We start from the raw sequence: 18,428 nt of genomic DNA, 5'->3' as shown, positions 1-18,428 counted from the left end.
GAGTGGATAAAAACAACATAATGGTGTTGTCAGAAGGATAGAAAGAAAAAAGAAGATGTGCTATATATATCACAGACAAGTAGCTCGAAATAGTGGAGAATTCCATGTTGTAAGGAAGTGAGAGGTTCACTCCAAACCTAGATTACTTTTCCAAAGCTACAATAATTTCTACACTTTCACTCTTTGAGGAATAAGTAGAAGCACCCTCACCGCTTGTATTTCAATTTGGTTCGAATAGATCCCACGCCTGGTGCGATTCAAGGACTCGTTCAAGTTGGCCGCTCTTAAAGTCCATATAAAGCAATGTGCTGTTCTAAATTTCCTATGTTGTGAGAATTAGACTGTGAGAAGCATTCACAAGAAGCTGAAACAAGTGTATGCGGTTGTCACTGTCGATCGCCGGGAACAGAGATAGTCACAGTGGCAGACACAACATCGCACGAAGATCTGACAATGTAGTTATATGTAACTGTGAGAGAAATATCACGCTAACTGGGGCTTACGATAGCAAGTGTGTGAAAAATGCTGAAACAACTGGCGTTGAGAAATATGTGATCCGTGTGGGTTCCATGGATATTGACAACTGATCATAAAGAAGCAAAAAAGGACCATATGCAGTGAACTCTCGGGATTGAGCGAAAGTAGTGAGCATGACTTCTGTTAAGAACTGTGACGACAGATTAAATGTACCGCACCATTTTCAACTGAAGGCTAAGGGTGGTATCATGAGGATTCACCCCAGTAAATAGAAATCCAATTAGCGCCTTCAGCAGAGATAGTGAAGACTGCCGTTTTCTGGTATGCGGTAGGATTCCTTTCAGGCATCCTGGGTGCAACTAAGACCACGATGGTTAGACTCAGTTTCTAATGATTTGTAGTTAAGAGGTATAGAGCTATACGAGAAGCTTACAGACTGAACAGTCTATAACAGTCTATAATGAAAGTGTAGGTATGGGTAAGTTAAACTGTGACGGCTCGAACCAATAAAGACTAGTAAGGTGGAGAATTCACCAAGTTTATTGTAACGCGTTTTTTTTATCTCTCACCTATCGTTTTAATGGATGAATCGGTATACAAACTGGGTATTTTTTCACTCAAACATTTTCCCTGGTAGAATTTCAAGGGGTAATCAAGGACAGAAAAATAAATCGGGGAAAAGGAAATACTGATTATTCCATCCAGCAAAATGGTCCTATGTAAGCACATACTCTTCTTGTACACGGTCATATACCCCCTACTGGTAGGCAGAGTAATTTCTTGCTTCTTGCCTTGTTAAAAAGTAGATCGTGTAGTAAACCTAGAGCTGGAGTGATTTATGGAGCACGGTAGGCTATTGCGATACTGTCCTTGAAGGCATTGACGATTCCAGCCCCTCAGTTCAGGTTTAACTGTTCCTAAACTTTCAATAAGAAGATGCTACTGAAACCTAAGATATGGTGAAGTACGATTACCTCCAATGAACTCTACATGACCGAACTAGGTTTCTCTTCTATTCTTCTATCGCCTAAAGCCCTCCTTGGGTTAGTACGGAGTTAAACCACTATCAAAACTCAGGAAATTTTGAAAAATGAAGCGCCTTATTTCACAGCAGAATTCTCGGCTTTTTGCGTAATGTACTGCAGTTGTCCAGAATCTTCCTCCACATCCTTAGTTTTACCGCACATGAAGGGGAATTATGAAGTTAGAACATCCACAGATAAATTTACTCAAGGTCGGATGTATCAACGATACCTTATAACAATAATATTTACATCTGTATATTTGGACACAGTTTTGAATTTTCATAACACAAATTGTATAAAGGAGTTGTAGACAGGGTGTATCAAAATTCAGTAAAACAACTTTCAAGGATTGTGGAAGAGACTGAAACAAGAGTTTTAGTAAATAACCATGGGTCTGAAACGAATTATTAATTGATAAAATTAGAACATTAGAAAAATCTCTGTAAGTGTATAAATCCAAGATATTTGCTAGGATAGATCATAGGAGACCGCTGACAAAAATGAGGGATATTTTACTAGGCAAAATAGTGGTTGAAGGAGAAACTAAATTTCTAGAAAACAGAACTCAGAGAAATAAAAAAGGTTAGGCCTTATTGCTGTAACGACTACGAGGGGAGATTACGCAGGACAGTATTATTGGACTTCTACGTTTTTTATGTATATAAATGATGTTAGTAAACAATTGGGCTCACAGATAAGGCTTTTTGCACATGATATTACATTGTATAGAGTAGTGAATACATTACAGGATTGTGAGAGAGTACAGAAAGACCTCGACAATGTTGTGAGATGGACAGCAGAGAGTGATTTTATGTTAAATGGGGTGAAAAGTCAGGTTGTAAGTTTCACGAAGAGGAAGCGTCCTCTCACTGTTGATGAGGTGCAAGTACCTCACGGGAATCGCTGTTAATACTCAGATAATAATATAATAAAATATCTTCTTTGGCGAAATCCCATTAACGAAGTTGTAAAGAAAGGTTACAGATCTCTTCATATGGTAATGAAAGTGTTTAAGGGTTCTTGTAGGGATGTAAAGGAGAGGGCGTATAAAGTCTCAGGCCCAATTAGAATATGAGTCCACCGTATGGGACCCACACCATGATTACTTGATACGAAAACTGGGAAATGTACAAAGGAGAGCAGTACGATTTATTTTGTTTTATTGTGATTTCCAACAAAACAGTATTATTATAAAAATGTTGTAAACTTTGCATTGGGAAGGTTTACGAGTTAGGAGATGAGCTGACCGCCTAAGCAGTAGGCTATATTCCGAGCTGTCAGTGGACACATGGCATGGAATAACTTTAGTAGATTTATTAGGTGGAGTGGGGATTTCAAAGGTAAGAAAGATAACATTGGAATATTCAAGAAGATAATAATGGTATTGTCTGTACGTCCCACTAACTACTTTTACGGTTTTCGGAGGGGCCGAGGTGCCGGAATTTAGTCGCGCATGAGTTCTTTTGCGTGCCAATAAATCTACCGACCCGAGGGTGACCTTTTTAAGCACCTTCAAATACACCCGGGCTGTGCCAGGATCGAACTTGCCAAGTTGGGGTCAGTACGCCAGCGCCTCTACCGTCTGAGCCACTCACCCCGACAATTCAAGAAGGCAAACTGGGGCAAATGTCCATTTATAGGAGGAGGAATTAGGGAAGGGAATATTTTATGAAGTTAAATGTTCGACAAATTTCCACGTTCTTTGAAATCATTTAAGAAATGATTTTTAAACAATTGGTGAGGAATCTGCCACCTGGGAGAGAGTGCTAAATGCAGACTAATTATTATTATTGTTAATTATGACTCTCGTTCTTCAAAACCATCAGCATTACACAATGGTATGAAGTGTGACAACATGCAGTAAGTTCTTTTTCATTTAGAGCAGAGCAGATAATGTATGAGGCTCCAATTGAACTCAAGGAAGAGCTTCTCTCTCAGATACTCGCTATATTGTACACCACATGCCTGGGTTTTTTGAACGTGTACGAGAGGCAATGGAACGTCGTTGCAGAGCGTGTATTAAAGCAGGACGCACTTCTGAACAATTTACAGTACGTAAAATATTACAGTTAAATTATTCCTGCACACCTCAAAATGTATTTCAACTATAAATTTCCGACCTATGGTTACTTAATGAAAATTATCTATCTTTGCTTCTCAGATCATACCTGGAAGTTCGAGTAGTGAATTTTGATACTCCCTGTATAAATATACCGTTCATCACCTAATGAAACATGGAGCACGTTAATGGACTGTTTCCTGCGTTTCACGTTCCCTGGACAGACAATATTGTGAAATATATCCCACCAATTCCCGGACAGATATTATGCCTCCGTTCATCCTAGCAGATCATGGTATATGATCTGCCATAGGACACATTGTAACAATCATGCAGATGAAGTCTAATAATGGATCGTTTCCGACCACACCTTTTATAATAGAGGTTGTTTGCGCACCGATCTGTCTTTACAGAACCACATATGCTAATGACGTTTTCTGAACGTCACAGATCTTCATCCCAATGCTCAGACTTCACCGGAGACCTAGTTCTGTTATCTACAACTGTACGGGTAATAGTATCAAAGAGTGGCATAGCAATTCACGGAACATTGACATCACTCCTCACGAAGAGTTATACAAACATGAAATTCGATTTAAATAAAATCATAGAACCCTTAAATTAGTGTAGTGTAGTGTGTGGTAAGTGATGTGAACAGTTTTTGTACAGTGGTTATTATTCATAATAGGCCTATTGGGTTTTGTGACTTTCTTTTCAAGGAACTTTCATCCACGAATGGCTTTGTTTCTTTCTTTCTTTCTTTCTTATGACAGTTATCCGTATGAAAGTGTGTCATATGCGAATGTATGTTTTTAATTGTTATGTGCTTGGACAAAGATAATGATAATTCAAAATATTTTTAGCACCTCACCTTCCACACAGGTTTCTTCTTTGCAGAGGTGAGTTAAACTCTTGAATTTTAAATGGTTATCACACGTCTCCACCGGGCAGGTTTTCACGCAGGGCTGGTAATTACTGCATTTCTCATCACACTGAATTGCTGTAAATGAGAAATGTAAAGTACATCATCAACAGAATTTCAATCTTTCATACCTGCTGTAAAATCAAGGGGGAAAGTAGGAGGAATTTCCTTGCAGCTGGAATTTATAGAATAATATCACTTCTCTAAGTGTTCGTTGTGCTTGCTCCTGCAGCTCAGCTAATACTGTAATATTCTTTAATTCCACTCTAAATTAGATGACATATAGAAATAATACTCATAAGCTTTATAAGAAACGGTTATTAAATAACACGAAATAAGAACTGCTGAGGTCAGGGTTGGTCAAAGCTTAAAGGATTATAACTGATAGTTTCAGACAAAATTTGAACCTGAATCTATTTGAGAAATTTGAAATCTATGAGAAGAAGTTACAGGAAGTATAAGAAATGTAAACATAGTAAATGAGAAAGGAAATAATAGAACGACGTAAATTTAATGTACATTGGATTGAATAAATACTTTTAATTCAAGCCGTCAAATTCATATTTTGATGTACACTGGACAAAGACTAATGAACATCAGATTTCAGACGTGGTAACTGTACAATATCACAGACTACTTACGACACAAATCTTGAGATCTCCATTTGATCGGAACACCATGTAGGTTACATTCTTGAGCATATGCTGCCACAGCTGTGCAGAGGCACTCACAGTCGCCACCCATGTCACATGCACATGTATCAAATATGCACCTGAAAGTGTAAAATCTCATCTCATTAAAATATTAAGAAATACAATAGAGAAAAAAGCAGTTATTGATCGTGGCCTCTTCAGATTGGCTTAGATACTGAAAATATCGATTGTATATTGCCGTATACTTTGATACTTTAGATTTGTCTTCCACTAAACTGTAATAATTACTGAGAAAGTGATGATCCATATTATAATTCATATAGGCTATTGCACTTTTTCATACTCAAAACAAGAGATGACTAGTAGAACAATGTAGGAATCAATCAATCAATCAATCAATCAATCAATCAATCAATCAATCAATCAATCAATCAATCAATCAATCAATCAATCAATCAATCAATCAATCAATCAATCAATCAATCAATCAATCAATCAATCAATCAATCAATCAATCAATCAATCAATCAATCAATCAATCAATCAATCAATCAATCAATCAATCAATCAATCAATCAATCAATCAATCAATCATTTTATGTGACATCGTTAGTCTGTTGCAGCCTTTAAAAGGGAGACGTTCCAATGACGGCTTCTGGCGTGTATGAAAATATGCGTGTTATAGCGGTGGAGGGTAGAATTGTGTGTGATGTGTGAGCTGCAGGAATTTTGAGAACTCCTTGGACACCGTTAAGAGTATGGTTCCAAAGACTATTGAAACTCGTTAATGTGACCAGGCCGTACATTATTGACGATATATATGCCTGAGTGTCCACTCATTACCCGTGCAGAGTGAACTTTTCATTCATTCATTCATTCATTCATTCATTCATTCATTCATTCATTCATTCATTCATTCATTCATTCATTCACGCATCAAGTTAGATTATTGTTCCATAGGATAATTTCTACATCTAAGAACGATCTGAAGATGTTATCAGCATAGGTGCTGAGTGATACCCGAGTTCATTTTCTTTTTGCTAATGGTTTAACGTCCCACTAACACATCGAAAGTTTTCGGCTCAGAAGGATGGGAAAGGGCTAGGATTGGGTGGGTAGTGGCCGTCGCTTTAATTAAGGTGCAGACCCAGCATTTTTCTGGTTTGAAAATGGGAAAATCACGGAAAACCTTCTTCAGGGCTTCCGACGGTGAAATTCGAACCTACCATCTCTCAGCACGGTCAGCTCCCTCGGTCATTTAGCTTTCTCAGAAAACCTAAAAGCTCTGTGACTTGCTTGCCTCTTATCTAGAGGACTAGAGCTCAATTCCTGGCTATGTGCATCCAGCTTTTAGGAGACGTTGTCTCGAAGTTCCATAGGTGTTTTCCTTGATCGGGAGTGGTAGGTCCCCATCTACCTCGATTTCCATGGTAAACCACATTTCTTTGTCAACTGAATTAAACTGATCCTGAAATATTCGACTATTGTGGGTAAACGTTCTGTCTACGTTGCATATAAAACACCTTTACACCAGAATAAGACATACCCGCATATGATAGTCTGATATGGTAACATGCCGCAATGCCCACATTTTCAGCGACTCTGGTAAAAGCATTGAATTCAACGAGAGAACACATTTTTTCACCATTCCTGAAAGAAGGGAAATTGAAACGGTTTGGTCTGTTTTTAAACAGCGTTATTCTACAAAGAGGAATAGTGCCAATATTGTGTTTGATTTCAGGAGTAACTTACTTGGTCCTGCGTTAGTAAACGAGTTAGAGAAGTGAAAAGAAACAGGCTAATGGAACACGGATATTTTTTCGTGCTATTGCTTACAGGAGCTTTCAGCAAGCTGTAAATGACAGGAAATATTAACAAATAAATGTTTCTTATTTTTTGTACAATGTCGTTTTTCTCCGCCTACATATTTTGGTTTATAAATAAAGATATATTCCTCAAAGGCGGCTGTTTTCTAGGATTTGATTTATGTTACACAGGATGCTTTCTGAGTGATTAACCTTAAATTATCTGCGGTATACATCTACTTGCAACTGGTGATCAGTGTAAGCTTTTGTGTACTTTCATTACGTATAGTTGTTTATGGTTGGACAGTAAATGCGTCCTTATTTGTTAGCAGACAGAAAAAATATGTTGTATCCGGTAAGATTGATGTTACAATATCACTGCTCCCTCAATCTTAATAGGGATAATGCCCTGCCATTGGTTAAAGCTTTGACCCTGAAATGGAATGTTCTTATTGTAAATTAAAAATAATTAATGTTATAAAACTTACCATATATAATGAAAATCTATCTGAATATGCAACAAACTGCGTTGCATTGTTGTTGAGGGTTGGAATCATGTGCTCCTTACTTAACTGGAATATACAGTGCAAAGAAGCCTACCTATCGATATATGGATCAAGTGGAACTTCCGAATGGCAGGGCTGGAATATTGCAGATTTCATCACTCCGCACTTCTTCATCGCCCAGAGTTTACGATTTGGATGTGCAGCACATGCATCCTGTAATGTAAATCATTGTTCAAGAGATATGTTCATTGTTTGAAATGATGTCACGTTATCCCATATCATGTTTGTGGTCCTACACTCACCGTAATTTCAATAGATTCTGGACAATATCCCTGCAGCCGCCATGAATCACCAAAAGCAACAGCTGAAACTTCTGATATACCACCAGATGGGGTCTGAAAGTCGTCTAGCATGTCATTATTGTAGTTGCCACAAAGACCCTTCACCTGAAACAAGTACGGAAAAGGCCATGGTATTTGTTTAAAAACGAAGGCTACAAGAAATGAGTCAAGATTTTCCTAAATTATGTTTAGCATATATATATATGTTGATCAAAATTGCATCAATTCTTCAACTGCGGTAAATGGTTCATACAAGGATAGTCAACTGTGAGAACATATAGACTAGGTGCACAAAGTTAGCATTCTTCAAGCTGGCTCAAAGGTCGTGAGTAGAAAAAGTGAATGTCGGTTGCAGGACACTCTAATTTATACACAGATAGTTCCTTCATGCATGGTACCTGGACTGAAAGGAGAGCCCTACAGTGCAGTGGAGCGCAATGGCAGGTGGGGGGATTGTTAGTGTCATTATCTTTCTGGTCCCCATACTGTGAGCATTCTGTTTTACAGGATGCAAAACCATACAATCGTCCCTAGCACTTCACCTGGAAGAAGGTGAATGGATGTTTGAATAACGTGATTTAGACAAAGCACACGATGGAGGAAATATTCTTCGGTCTACTCCGTTTTCAGGCGGATGTAAAGAAGGAACATTCACATGTTTACTTATAAATGAAATACACGAATTGAAAACCAGATCTGTGTCATCGGAATACAAATGGGAAAATACACTTGTCGGAAAAGAAATTTGGTTACGTCTTTAAATATTCCCAACCACATTGTAAGAATGAATGGTTGGATGGAAATGGCATTATTACGGTAATAACATGACCTGTTTATATAACGTAGAGCTCCACTCAAAACTGGAAGTTTGGGAGGTGTCAGTGTCAGTTGAAAGATACAATTGCCTCAATTCAGATCGTGCGCGGAGTTTGGTTTGTGTGGAGTGGAGTGTTTAAAAGTTATGTCTAGTGATCATGCGGAGCACAGTAGGCAACAGGTGAAGTAATTGTCGTCGAATGAAGCCATTCGTGCACTTACCTTGATTCAAGAGGACTACTAGCAAATGTACGTTGACAGAAAGCTAGCGGTTGCAGAGAAAACAATTTGGTGTCGGAGGAAAAGTTTCTGGCAGACTGGAAGTGTTTCCAGGGAAACAACCCTAGGCCAGGATCCTATTGTAGATCTACAAGCTCACCGAAACCATTATGATACAGCACAAGCATTAGAGGTGGGCCTACAACAGGTTACGGAGAAGGAGTTGGTTACTAACCAGTGGAAAACAGACTTTGAGGCCATTTTAAGATCCCTATGCACCTGCACTAGACATACGATAACGTGGCACTGGACAGCATTTTACTAGAGATCATATGTTCTGACAACTAAGACACTAGCGTTCTGTGCTCTCATAAGAATCCCGTCTAACGTTATGCCGTTCAGTTATACCGTTCAGTTGGTCTTCTGCGAGTCTAGAGAACTCCTGGGGAGCGATTTCCTGCGACAGCTGTACAATCTGCCGTTGTTGGAGGTGGATCTGTCATGGTGTGGGCAGGTGTAAGTCTTGACACGAAAACCAATCTCCTGAACTTTCGCAGTAGGGCCTTGACTGCTGGACGGTATATTGACGAGATTTTGGTGCCACATATGAATCTTCACGTGAGGTAACTTGGAGAAACTCAGTATTCATGCATGATAATGCTAGAGTGCAAGATACCGACATCGCTCGAATATTCCTGCAAAAGCATTACATGCAAAGAATGGAGTGGCCTTCCACAAGTCCTGACATGGATCTCATCAATTAAGTCTAGGACCAACAGGAGCAACACATCCGAGCGAAAAATCCACCACCCTTAGCCATGCGAGTGGTGGCATCACTCCTAATTAGGACACTGAATTACCACGTAGCTGTTTTCGTGCATGACCAGGTACCAGTTTGTGTACGACAAGTTGTACACTGACGTCGTGTATTGAGCGTCGAAAGAACGCTATTCATTTCGATTCTTAATTATTGTAAGGAAGAAGATTTGTTTTCATTGCACGCCTGTTTTCATTTCAGTATGTGTGGCTGTCATGGAGGTATGCACTTATAGAAAGTGACCAAATTTCTCGTTTCAGTGGTATATGTGAGTAACAATCCAATAAGAAAAAAATGAATAGTTCTGTCACATTCTGAAACCTTTCGGGAAGAGCAAAATTCTCACTAAAAGAAAATAACTTCCATCATCGAAAGGATACGTGGAGTGACATGGTTTTCTGTATACTTTGGTAATTATATAATCGACCCATTATTAGATCTAATTTTAAAACCTTTCAGTTCACTGGTTTCATTCCAGCCTATTAAAAAAAGTCAAAATAACAGATTTACGACTAGGCATTTAGGGACAGAGGTCAGTAATGAGAATGACATCAAAATCACCATCCTTAGATTGGCAGTTGAATATTAATTTTGATACAGAGAAAACAGGTGCTACTGTAATAAAACTGCTTACAAGAGTGGAAGCTGAAGTTCTGGTTCTGTCACATTATTACTATTCGTAATCTCGGCGCTAAGTTTAATTGAATGAATAATTCAAACCATAACCACCTTTGCCCTCAGGAATTTACCTGGTACTCATTTTTAGATAGGCTGAGTAAACATCGCGGCCCTGAAACTCTTCAGAATTTAAAGTACCTTCTTCTATTTTTTTCAAATTCCTGGCGAGAAATCGGAACTAGTGTATGTGCTTCCAAATAAATCGAGCACATATTTATTGCCTCTACCAGTCCTATTGCACGTTTGCTTGCCATCAATTCTCCGGCTAACTCAAGGTTCAAGGCGCGTTCTGTCCTTAAGGGCACACGTTTGTCTAACTAAATTAAATGGCTAGGCAAGGTAGAGTTATATCTCCTATCTGCTTCAAATGAAGAGGCTCTTATCTGGAGAAGAAAATTTATTACATCTAGGTAACACGAAAACTAGAAAATATTAACACAAAGAACCATCAAACTGAAGATAACAAATAACACTGAGCTTCTCGGCTCCAAAATTTGGCCTTGCTTCCCGCTGCGACCCATGAACCAACATACCGGATGCACATACAAGCTCATATTTCCATAGGCTCAAATACTATGTTAATTTGGAGGTCCAGACTGCCCTACAAGTGCAGACACAAACTCATCACTCACTGACGTGATTCAAGCCATTTATTATATATCTGGGCCTCTCAAACGCCCAAAATCTCACGCGTGCAAACTGCGGCGCAGAGTTCCTGTGCACAGTGCATCGGTCCCACTCGGCTCGGCTAGGACCAACGCTCCGCCTCTGGGCTACTCGGCTAAGCTCGGCTCGGATTTGGAGCGCTACGGAGCAAGTGAGGAAGAGGGAGACAGGCGGAGCGAGCGAGACAGACGTGGGGAAATGGAGAGACAGAGCTATTGCTCCAAATCGTGAAGTGGGGGTCTGCACTTCGGTCAGCCAAGTGAAGTCGTCTTTTGCACCGTGCATAGTGCATGCACCCTGAGAGGCCTTGTTCTATATGAATACAGAAGGTCGTATGGAATCTTTGGCGATGAGTTCGAAGGCCAATGCTGGCGCTGTTATCAACTTGAACACATCAAAACGAGAAGTGATGATTCATATAAATATAGATATTCTGCAATCCAAGGAATGTGTCAGAAGCGCGATTTTTTGATATCAAAGAACGGTATCAGAGCAGTATTGAATACAAAAGGCAAAAGCTGACTAGGCTTAATTCCAGGTGAAAAAAAAAAAAAAAAAGGAAAATCCACGACAAGCCACCAGCCGTATCTCAGAAGTGGTGAGGAAAGTGAAGGCCCTCGTCGCAGGTGGTAAACCTACACCCCTCCGCCCAACGAAAAAGGACTATCGCACGTAACTTAGGGGGGTATGTTTCAAAAATTAAAACCATCATCAACAACGACCTGCAAATATAAAAAAGCGGCATAAGTGCCGAGTTCACAAGCTGTTGCTTCGTTACATTTCGGAACGTCGCACTAACGCAAGAAAGCTGAAGGCTATCTGGCAGGGGACAGGTGGAAAAATGTTGTGATATTAGACTAAGCATGTGTGTACCTTAGTGACTTAGTGCTTGCATCTGCTGATTATCACAAGGGGAGCCTTAAGAGTTATTGCCAACGATTGATGTCAAGCTTTCGTGATTTTAATATATGAGCTTCAAATTCAATACCTAATTGGGATTAAAATCTCGGGATTACGTTTTCTTACGCTAGTTATAACCTGGCATTAAGGCAGCGTTTTGGAAAGTATTCTCGTAGTAGATTGTTCAAGTCGCTCGCTCCGTAATAGAAGATACACAGGTTCTTTAAGTCTTTCTAATTTACATTTAAACATTTGTTTTTGTTCCCTGCCGTTGTTTTCCGTATGGACGGAGTCACACTTGCCTTTGAGCATTCTATCTCCAGGCTTCTGTGAATTGATAAAGTATCTCCACGATCCTCTATTTGCAACTAGCTCTGTGATCTCGTTCAGTTCCACGTGCTTCCATTTATTAATAATGCATTTCACACTAATCTTTAACTTTATGAAGATAAAGTTGGAAGATACTGTAAATGCAAGAACTAATCGGGGTAATTATCCATTAACAGGAAGAGGAATTCGGGAATGGAATAGTTTCCAATTTCTTTGAAATCATTTACGAGAAGATTAGCTAAACAACTGATCGGGAATCTGCTACCTAGGCGACAGTCCTACATGCTATTTTAATCATAACATCACTTTCTATAAGTAGCACACATAATATAAAGTATTATCCCAGTAGACATAATTTTGTGTACGCCTCTGTGGTGTAGTGGTTAGTGTGATTAGCTGCCACCCCCGGAGGCCTGGGTTCGATTCCCGGCTCTGCCACGGAATTTAAAAAGTGGTACGAGGGCTGTAACGGGGTCCACTCAGCCTCTGGAGGTCAACTGAGTAGAGGGGGTTCAGTTCTCTCCTCTTCCATCCTCGAAGTGGTTTTCCGTGGTTTCCCACTTCTCCTCTAGGCAAATGCCGGGATGGTACCTAACTTAAGGCCCCGGCCATTTCCTTCCCTCTTCCTTGTCTATCCCTTCCAATCTTGCTATCCACCGACAAGGCCTCCTGTTCAGCATAGCAGGTGAGGTCGCCTGGGCGAGGTACTGGTCATTCTCTCCAGTTGTATCCCCCGACCCGAAGTCTCACGCTCCAGGACACTGCCCTTGAGGAGGTATAGGTGGGATCCCTCGCTGAGTCCGAGGGAAAAACCAACCCCGGAGCGTAAACAGATTAAGAAGAAGAAGACATCATTTTGTGATTAAACATTTCAATGAAATGTGTTATTAACAAAAGAACGTTTGAAAAGAGGCGTACAGATTAATACAACACTAATAATGAAAATGAAAAGTATTCGGCATAATAATTACTCGAAGCTGCATACCTCATACTACGACGCGAGGACGTTATCCATTACGCTTCGAGAACTCTTGGGATAGTTGAGATATATATACTAACTTACACCTTGTGTCTGAAAACTGAAAAGTTAGAATTAGAAAATTAAGGCCCATTTGATATCATTTCCAAATAGGTTCTGTTTTTATATCCTTGTAGAGTTTCTTTGCGAAAGCTTGACGTATAAAATGTGTTCCCGACGCTGTCGATGGGAGAGGCTGGTGTGACCGTTGCAACTCAAGGGAAGCATTAATGTTCAAAATCCTGAAATACAATATCGATCACTTTTACGGTATCGTGCTTTTATCAATGAAAATCCACAGCTTGTTTCCAGTCGTTCGACCGGGTCGAGAATGGAATGAATGAAGCCTCCATCTAGCGGCGAGGATAGGAATTCTTCCGGCTGTCGAAGCCTGTCGCACTCCTCTGGGGCAATGATAAATGACTGACAGATGAAATGAAAAGATAGTTGAGAGTGTTGCTGGAATGAAAGATGACAGTGAAAAACGGAGTACCCGGAGAAAAACCTGTCATGCTTCTGCTTTGTCCAGCACAACTCTCACATGGAGCGACCGGGATTTGAACCACGGTATCCAGCGGTGTGAGGCCGGCCCGCTGCCACCGGAGCTACGGAGGCTTCCTTTTATCAATATACTAAGCTAGTTTAAGTTGTGTGTCACCAGAAATACAGCTAATAATGTTCAGTTCTCAAAACTTGCCCGGCAGGTAAAGTCTTATCGGGCCCTCGAAGTGGCCGATAAATTACGCACTGGGTAACTACAATTTATGCTGCCGATAGCGCTACCTGGGTGCGGTCGAATGGAAATATCCTTTAACGCGGAGGGCAAGTTACGCGCTACTTTACTCGTAAGTGGTAGAACCGGCCCTAGGTCGGTAGATCTAGAGTGGGTTTCGGCCCTCAAGTGGCCACGGCTGGTCCGTGGTCCAACAGCTCTGCACTTTGACCAGCCAACCGAGCAGAGGAGGGTTGGCCACGTCTCTACCGTGACTCTACGCCTCTGCATTCGGGAGACGGAAAGGGCTGGACCTCACGGCTGGCATCAACCGTCGGCTGTCCTGAGAATGGTTTTCCGTGGTTCTCCATTCTCTTGCACTAAGGGGAATGCCGGGACGGTTCCTAGTATGAGCCACGGCTGCCAACCCCCTCACCTTCTCCGAGCATCTCCTTCACCGTAACAAATCTCCCGGCCTGAGAGACGGCGTCACCGTCTAAGAGGCCCGCCTCCCCCTTCAGGGGATGAATGAAAACATTTTAGTAGCAGTAGTGCTCTCGACTACGCACCTCTGTGACCGAAGAGTAACTTGAGACTGAGGCATCATTGTCTTCCAATTTACTCATTCCTGAGGCCGCGCAGCATGATGACTCAGGATAGGGCTGATTACGAGAGGTCACTCCTCTCTCCGTGGTCATAAAGTCCCAAATCGAGTCCCTGGATGGTAATGATTAGATATCCACTCATGCCTGGAATCCAATCACACATTTCTCCACAATTAATTCGTTTATAACTACGCGTGGGAACTCCACGCCTACGGTTACTGACCTTCCCCGCTGTGTCTGCCGTGGACGTCGGATAAACTTTCACCAGGGTAGCCGTTGAAGTGACCTACTTTGATAATATCCTTAAGTTAGAGCAAGTTGGCTTATTATTATTTGTTTCGATAAATCGTGGATGTTCAAGCGGGTTTTTTATTTAAATTTCTGATGTGCTCGATTCGAATATTATGAATTTCTTCTGTCAAAATGTTGTTCCGAAGGTGAACGATATTGTCGCTCTCTTCTCTTGTTTGGTGAATTCTTCGCTGCAATTTGAAAGCTTAATTATGTCTTCCTTCTTTCTTTCTTTGACCTTCCCGTTTCTCCTTGTCTTACACGACCGCGCCTCCTGCGTGAGGGCGTGTGAACCTCTCTTGGCTCCCAAAATGTCTTTTTTTTAAATACTAGTTGTTCGGGGCGTCGACCTACTTGCACCATGTGATATGAACCTTCGTGTAATTGGAATGGAGGAAGTGTAGAGTGTTGAAAGTGAGAAAAGGAACGTTAAGGACGACGCAAACACCTAGTCCCCAGGCCAGGGATAATAATCATTTACAATCAAAACCTTTGTCCCAGCCGGGAATCGAACCCGGGGCCGCCAGGTGACAGGCGAATCCTGGCTTCGTAAAATTATGAAGAAATGGTCAAAGTCGCTGGAATCCTGTGCTCACAGACCGGCCAGATACATTACATTCTGGTACAAAATTTGTAACTCATTCCTAGGGTGCACTTCAGAAACGTTAGAGTCAAATCCCATATACTCGACCATTGAGCCTTTTGAAGAAAATATTACGAGATATACAATGAAACTTTAGACACGCAACAAAAAGTAAGTTGTAATATGCAAGAGCAGCCACTCTATGTACTTCGAATTATTATTCTCTCTTATTCCTCAGATTATTATTTGCATTAATCTCGGTTTGGACTGTTTCCGACAAACAGAATGTAATACTAAAAATATTTCGAATATGAACATGTGATCACTTTTGTTGTATGTCCTTTTTCAGGCAATTTATTACCTTACGAGTGAAAACATTTCAATTTCTTCTATAAACATCACCTCCCCTTCTCAGCAATATTTGCACAAGTTATTTGTGAGTTAGTTTTCAATATAATTCACGATTCATTTGAAATTAATTTTCACGAAATTACATTCAGTTATGTATGCGTAATTAAAAACAAACAAATTAACAATTAAACTGAAACTCTTATTGATTGTAATTCATCTAGCTGACATAAAAGCAAGCATGAGATTTAAATCTGAAGTGAACAAGCATGAAGCTGAATACCGTATACGTATATATTTACCTTGTTTCTCCATCTCGGATCAATCATAACATATACACGAGTGCCACGATCCCATTGCACCACCACTCCGAGATCTGTAGCTTCCGCAAACACAAAAAGTCCAGCCTCTCGTAAAATAATCCTACGAAAACACACCAAAATCATGACATCCATAGAAATTATTGAACTTTTCCAAGGGAACACATTATGCATATTTTCAGGAGATGGAAAGGATGCAGTGAACATATATTGACTAAATTATTCAAATGTTAAATATGTATTCAATCCATATTGTTAATTTACTAATTTTCTGAATAATAAATATAACAACAAACATTAGCAAGTAAAAACACACAATGAAGTTCTGGACGGTAGTTATCATACATTAATTATTACATCATAAAGTTATGTTTTTCATTTCCTCGTAACTACATCCTGATTCAACGTCACACTCACATGATTACGAACTTGTACTTCGTTTATCTGACTGGGGAAAATTATAGTTTCAACTCTTGAAGTTAATGGCATTGAAGGTTCTTTATGTGTGAATGTTTCAAATCTGTCTCATAACTTATAAATAAATAAATAAATAAATAAATAAATAAATAAATAAATAAATAAATAAATAAATAAATAAATAAATAAATAAATAAATAAATAAATAAATAAATAAATAAATAAATAAATAAATAAATAAATAAATAAATAAACTGTTATGTGAAAAAATGATGGCATCCCTTTAGACCTAAGTTAAGTGCCCTTAATAATAATAATAATAATAATAATAATAATAATAATAATAATAATAATAATAAAATGTTGGAATGATTATCCAAAATTTTTTAGAGATAATTGATTCATTAAGGCGCATTTAAAATGTATTGAAAATGTTACCGAATGCAATATAACTCTGCCGCGTGGGCTGTATCTTCTCAGCCCTGAAGGAGGCTCAATTTAATATGTAACAATCGGTTCTTTGAATTAAAATAAAAAATGAATTACACGAAGAAAGGTCATTTAATATTTGTCGTATTGAAGTAAGTCATAAAATAACAATTTCCTCTTTCTGTTCCACTTCCGGAGGTGCACATGGCCGTGAGGTTCACTCAGCCTACACCAAAAATAAGTACCAGGTTAATTCCTGGGGGCAAAGGCGACCGGGCGTAGAGGTAACCACTCTACCCCATCAAGTACCTAGGTTATGGATAGTGGAAGCCTTTACGTTCCACCACTCCAAGGGCCTTCATGGCCTGTACGGAGATGAATTTGCTTTGCTTTTCTTCCTCTTTCTGGACGTTATCAGTGACATTTCAGAGTGAGTGTGTAGTGACAGTAATTCGACTGTGTTGCCTCTCAACTCATCTAATGTAGGTTATGAACTCATTTACTGGAATGACCCAAGAATTTTATGAAGTTGATACCTAATAAGTGGATCAGGACTGTTAATAAACATATATAGGCTTTTACAACAAGGCAAACTACAAATTTTCCTTCTTCGAAATTGCAAAATCTTTGGAGTAGCCTATACCAGGTGTATGCATAAGTTTTTGCTTTTTTGTGGTAAAGAAAAACCGTCATTTTCAAGAGAAATTTAATTTTTGTTTATTCAAAGTATTGGCCAACGGCTTCTACACACTTCACCCATCTTTCAGGTAAGTTATGAATACCACGCCAGAAAAAAGTTTGTCTTTTGCAACAAACCATTCGTCGAGCCATTTTCCAACTTCCTCGAAATTGGTGAAGTGCTCCTCTGCGAGCGCGTGCCTCATTGACGCGAAGAGGTGATAGATGGCGCCAGATCGGGGCAGTACGGCGGGTGGGGAATGATGTCCCACCCAAGTGATTTCATGGTGTCTTTGACTGGTTTTGCTGTGTGAGACGGTGCATTATCGTGTAACAAAATTGCTTTGCCATGTCTTCTGGCCCATTCCGGTCGTCTTTCGATCTATGCGTGATTTAAATTAATAATTTGTTGGCGATAGCGCTGTGCATTAACGGTTTCGTCGGGCTTCACGAGTTCATAGAGTCTTCGCACTTTTTTGGTCTGCCAGAGCGCGCACTGCCTTTCACATTGAAATCACCACGTTTACATTGTCGAAACCATGTCTCACATGTTCTAATTGAAGGAGCGTGTTCACCATATGTTTCTACCAGCAAACGATGACTTTCCACAGCCTTTTCCTTTTGATTAAATAAGAAAAGCAATGCGTGCCGAAAATGTTCTTTTTCAGGCACAAACTTCGGCATGATCACTGAACGATACACCACTGACGCTAGTGTTTGGCGGACTCACCTTGTGTGTGTTGGTAGGTTAATATCAGACGAACAAACTGACGTACTGTTCGCTGGCGCCATAACTTAGTAAAACCGGAAAAG

At 39.9% G+C, this 18,428-nt stretch overlaps 1 protein-coding gene across 1 annotated transcript in view; it reads right to left on the bottom strand.

Moving 5' to 3' along the window:
- Positions 1-18,428, bottom strand: part of Hml (Hemolectin) — a 586,263-nt gene that overhangs the window by 430,812 nt on the left and 137,023 nt on the right. Inside the window, exons 27-31 of the mRNA XM_068226073.1 lie at positions 16,074-16,194; positions 7,750-7,893; positions 7,542-7,660; positions 5,125-5,255; positions 4,433-4,561 (exon numbers count right to left, since the gene is read on the bottom strand). Coding sequence (XP_068082174.1) covers positions 4,433-4,561; positions 5,125-5,255; positions 7,542-7,660; positions 7,750-7,893; positions 16,074-16,194 — 644 coding nt within the window. The remainder of the gene's footprint in view (positions 1-4,432; positions 4,562-5,124; positions 5,256-7,541; positions 7,661-7,749; positions 7,894-16,073; positions 16,195-18,428) is intronic.

This window comes from Anabrus simplex, chromosome 2, assembly GCF_040414725.1.
Source record: "Anabrus simplex isolate iqAnaSimp1 chromosome 2, ASM4041472v1, whole genome shotgun sequence".
Lineage (NCBI taxonomy): Eukaryota > Metazoa > Arthropoda > Insecta > Orthoptera > Tettigoniidae > Anabrus > Anabrus simplex.
Note: the sequence above shows the minus strand (reverse complement) of the source record. Positions and strands in the feature narration are given on the sequence as shown.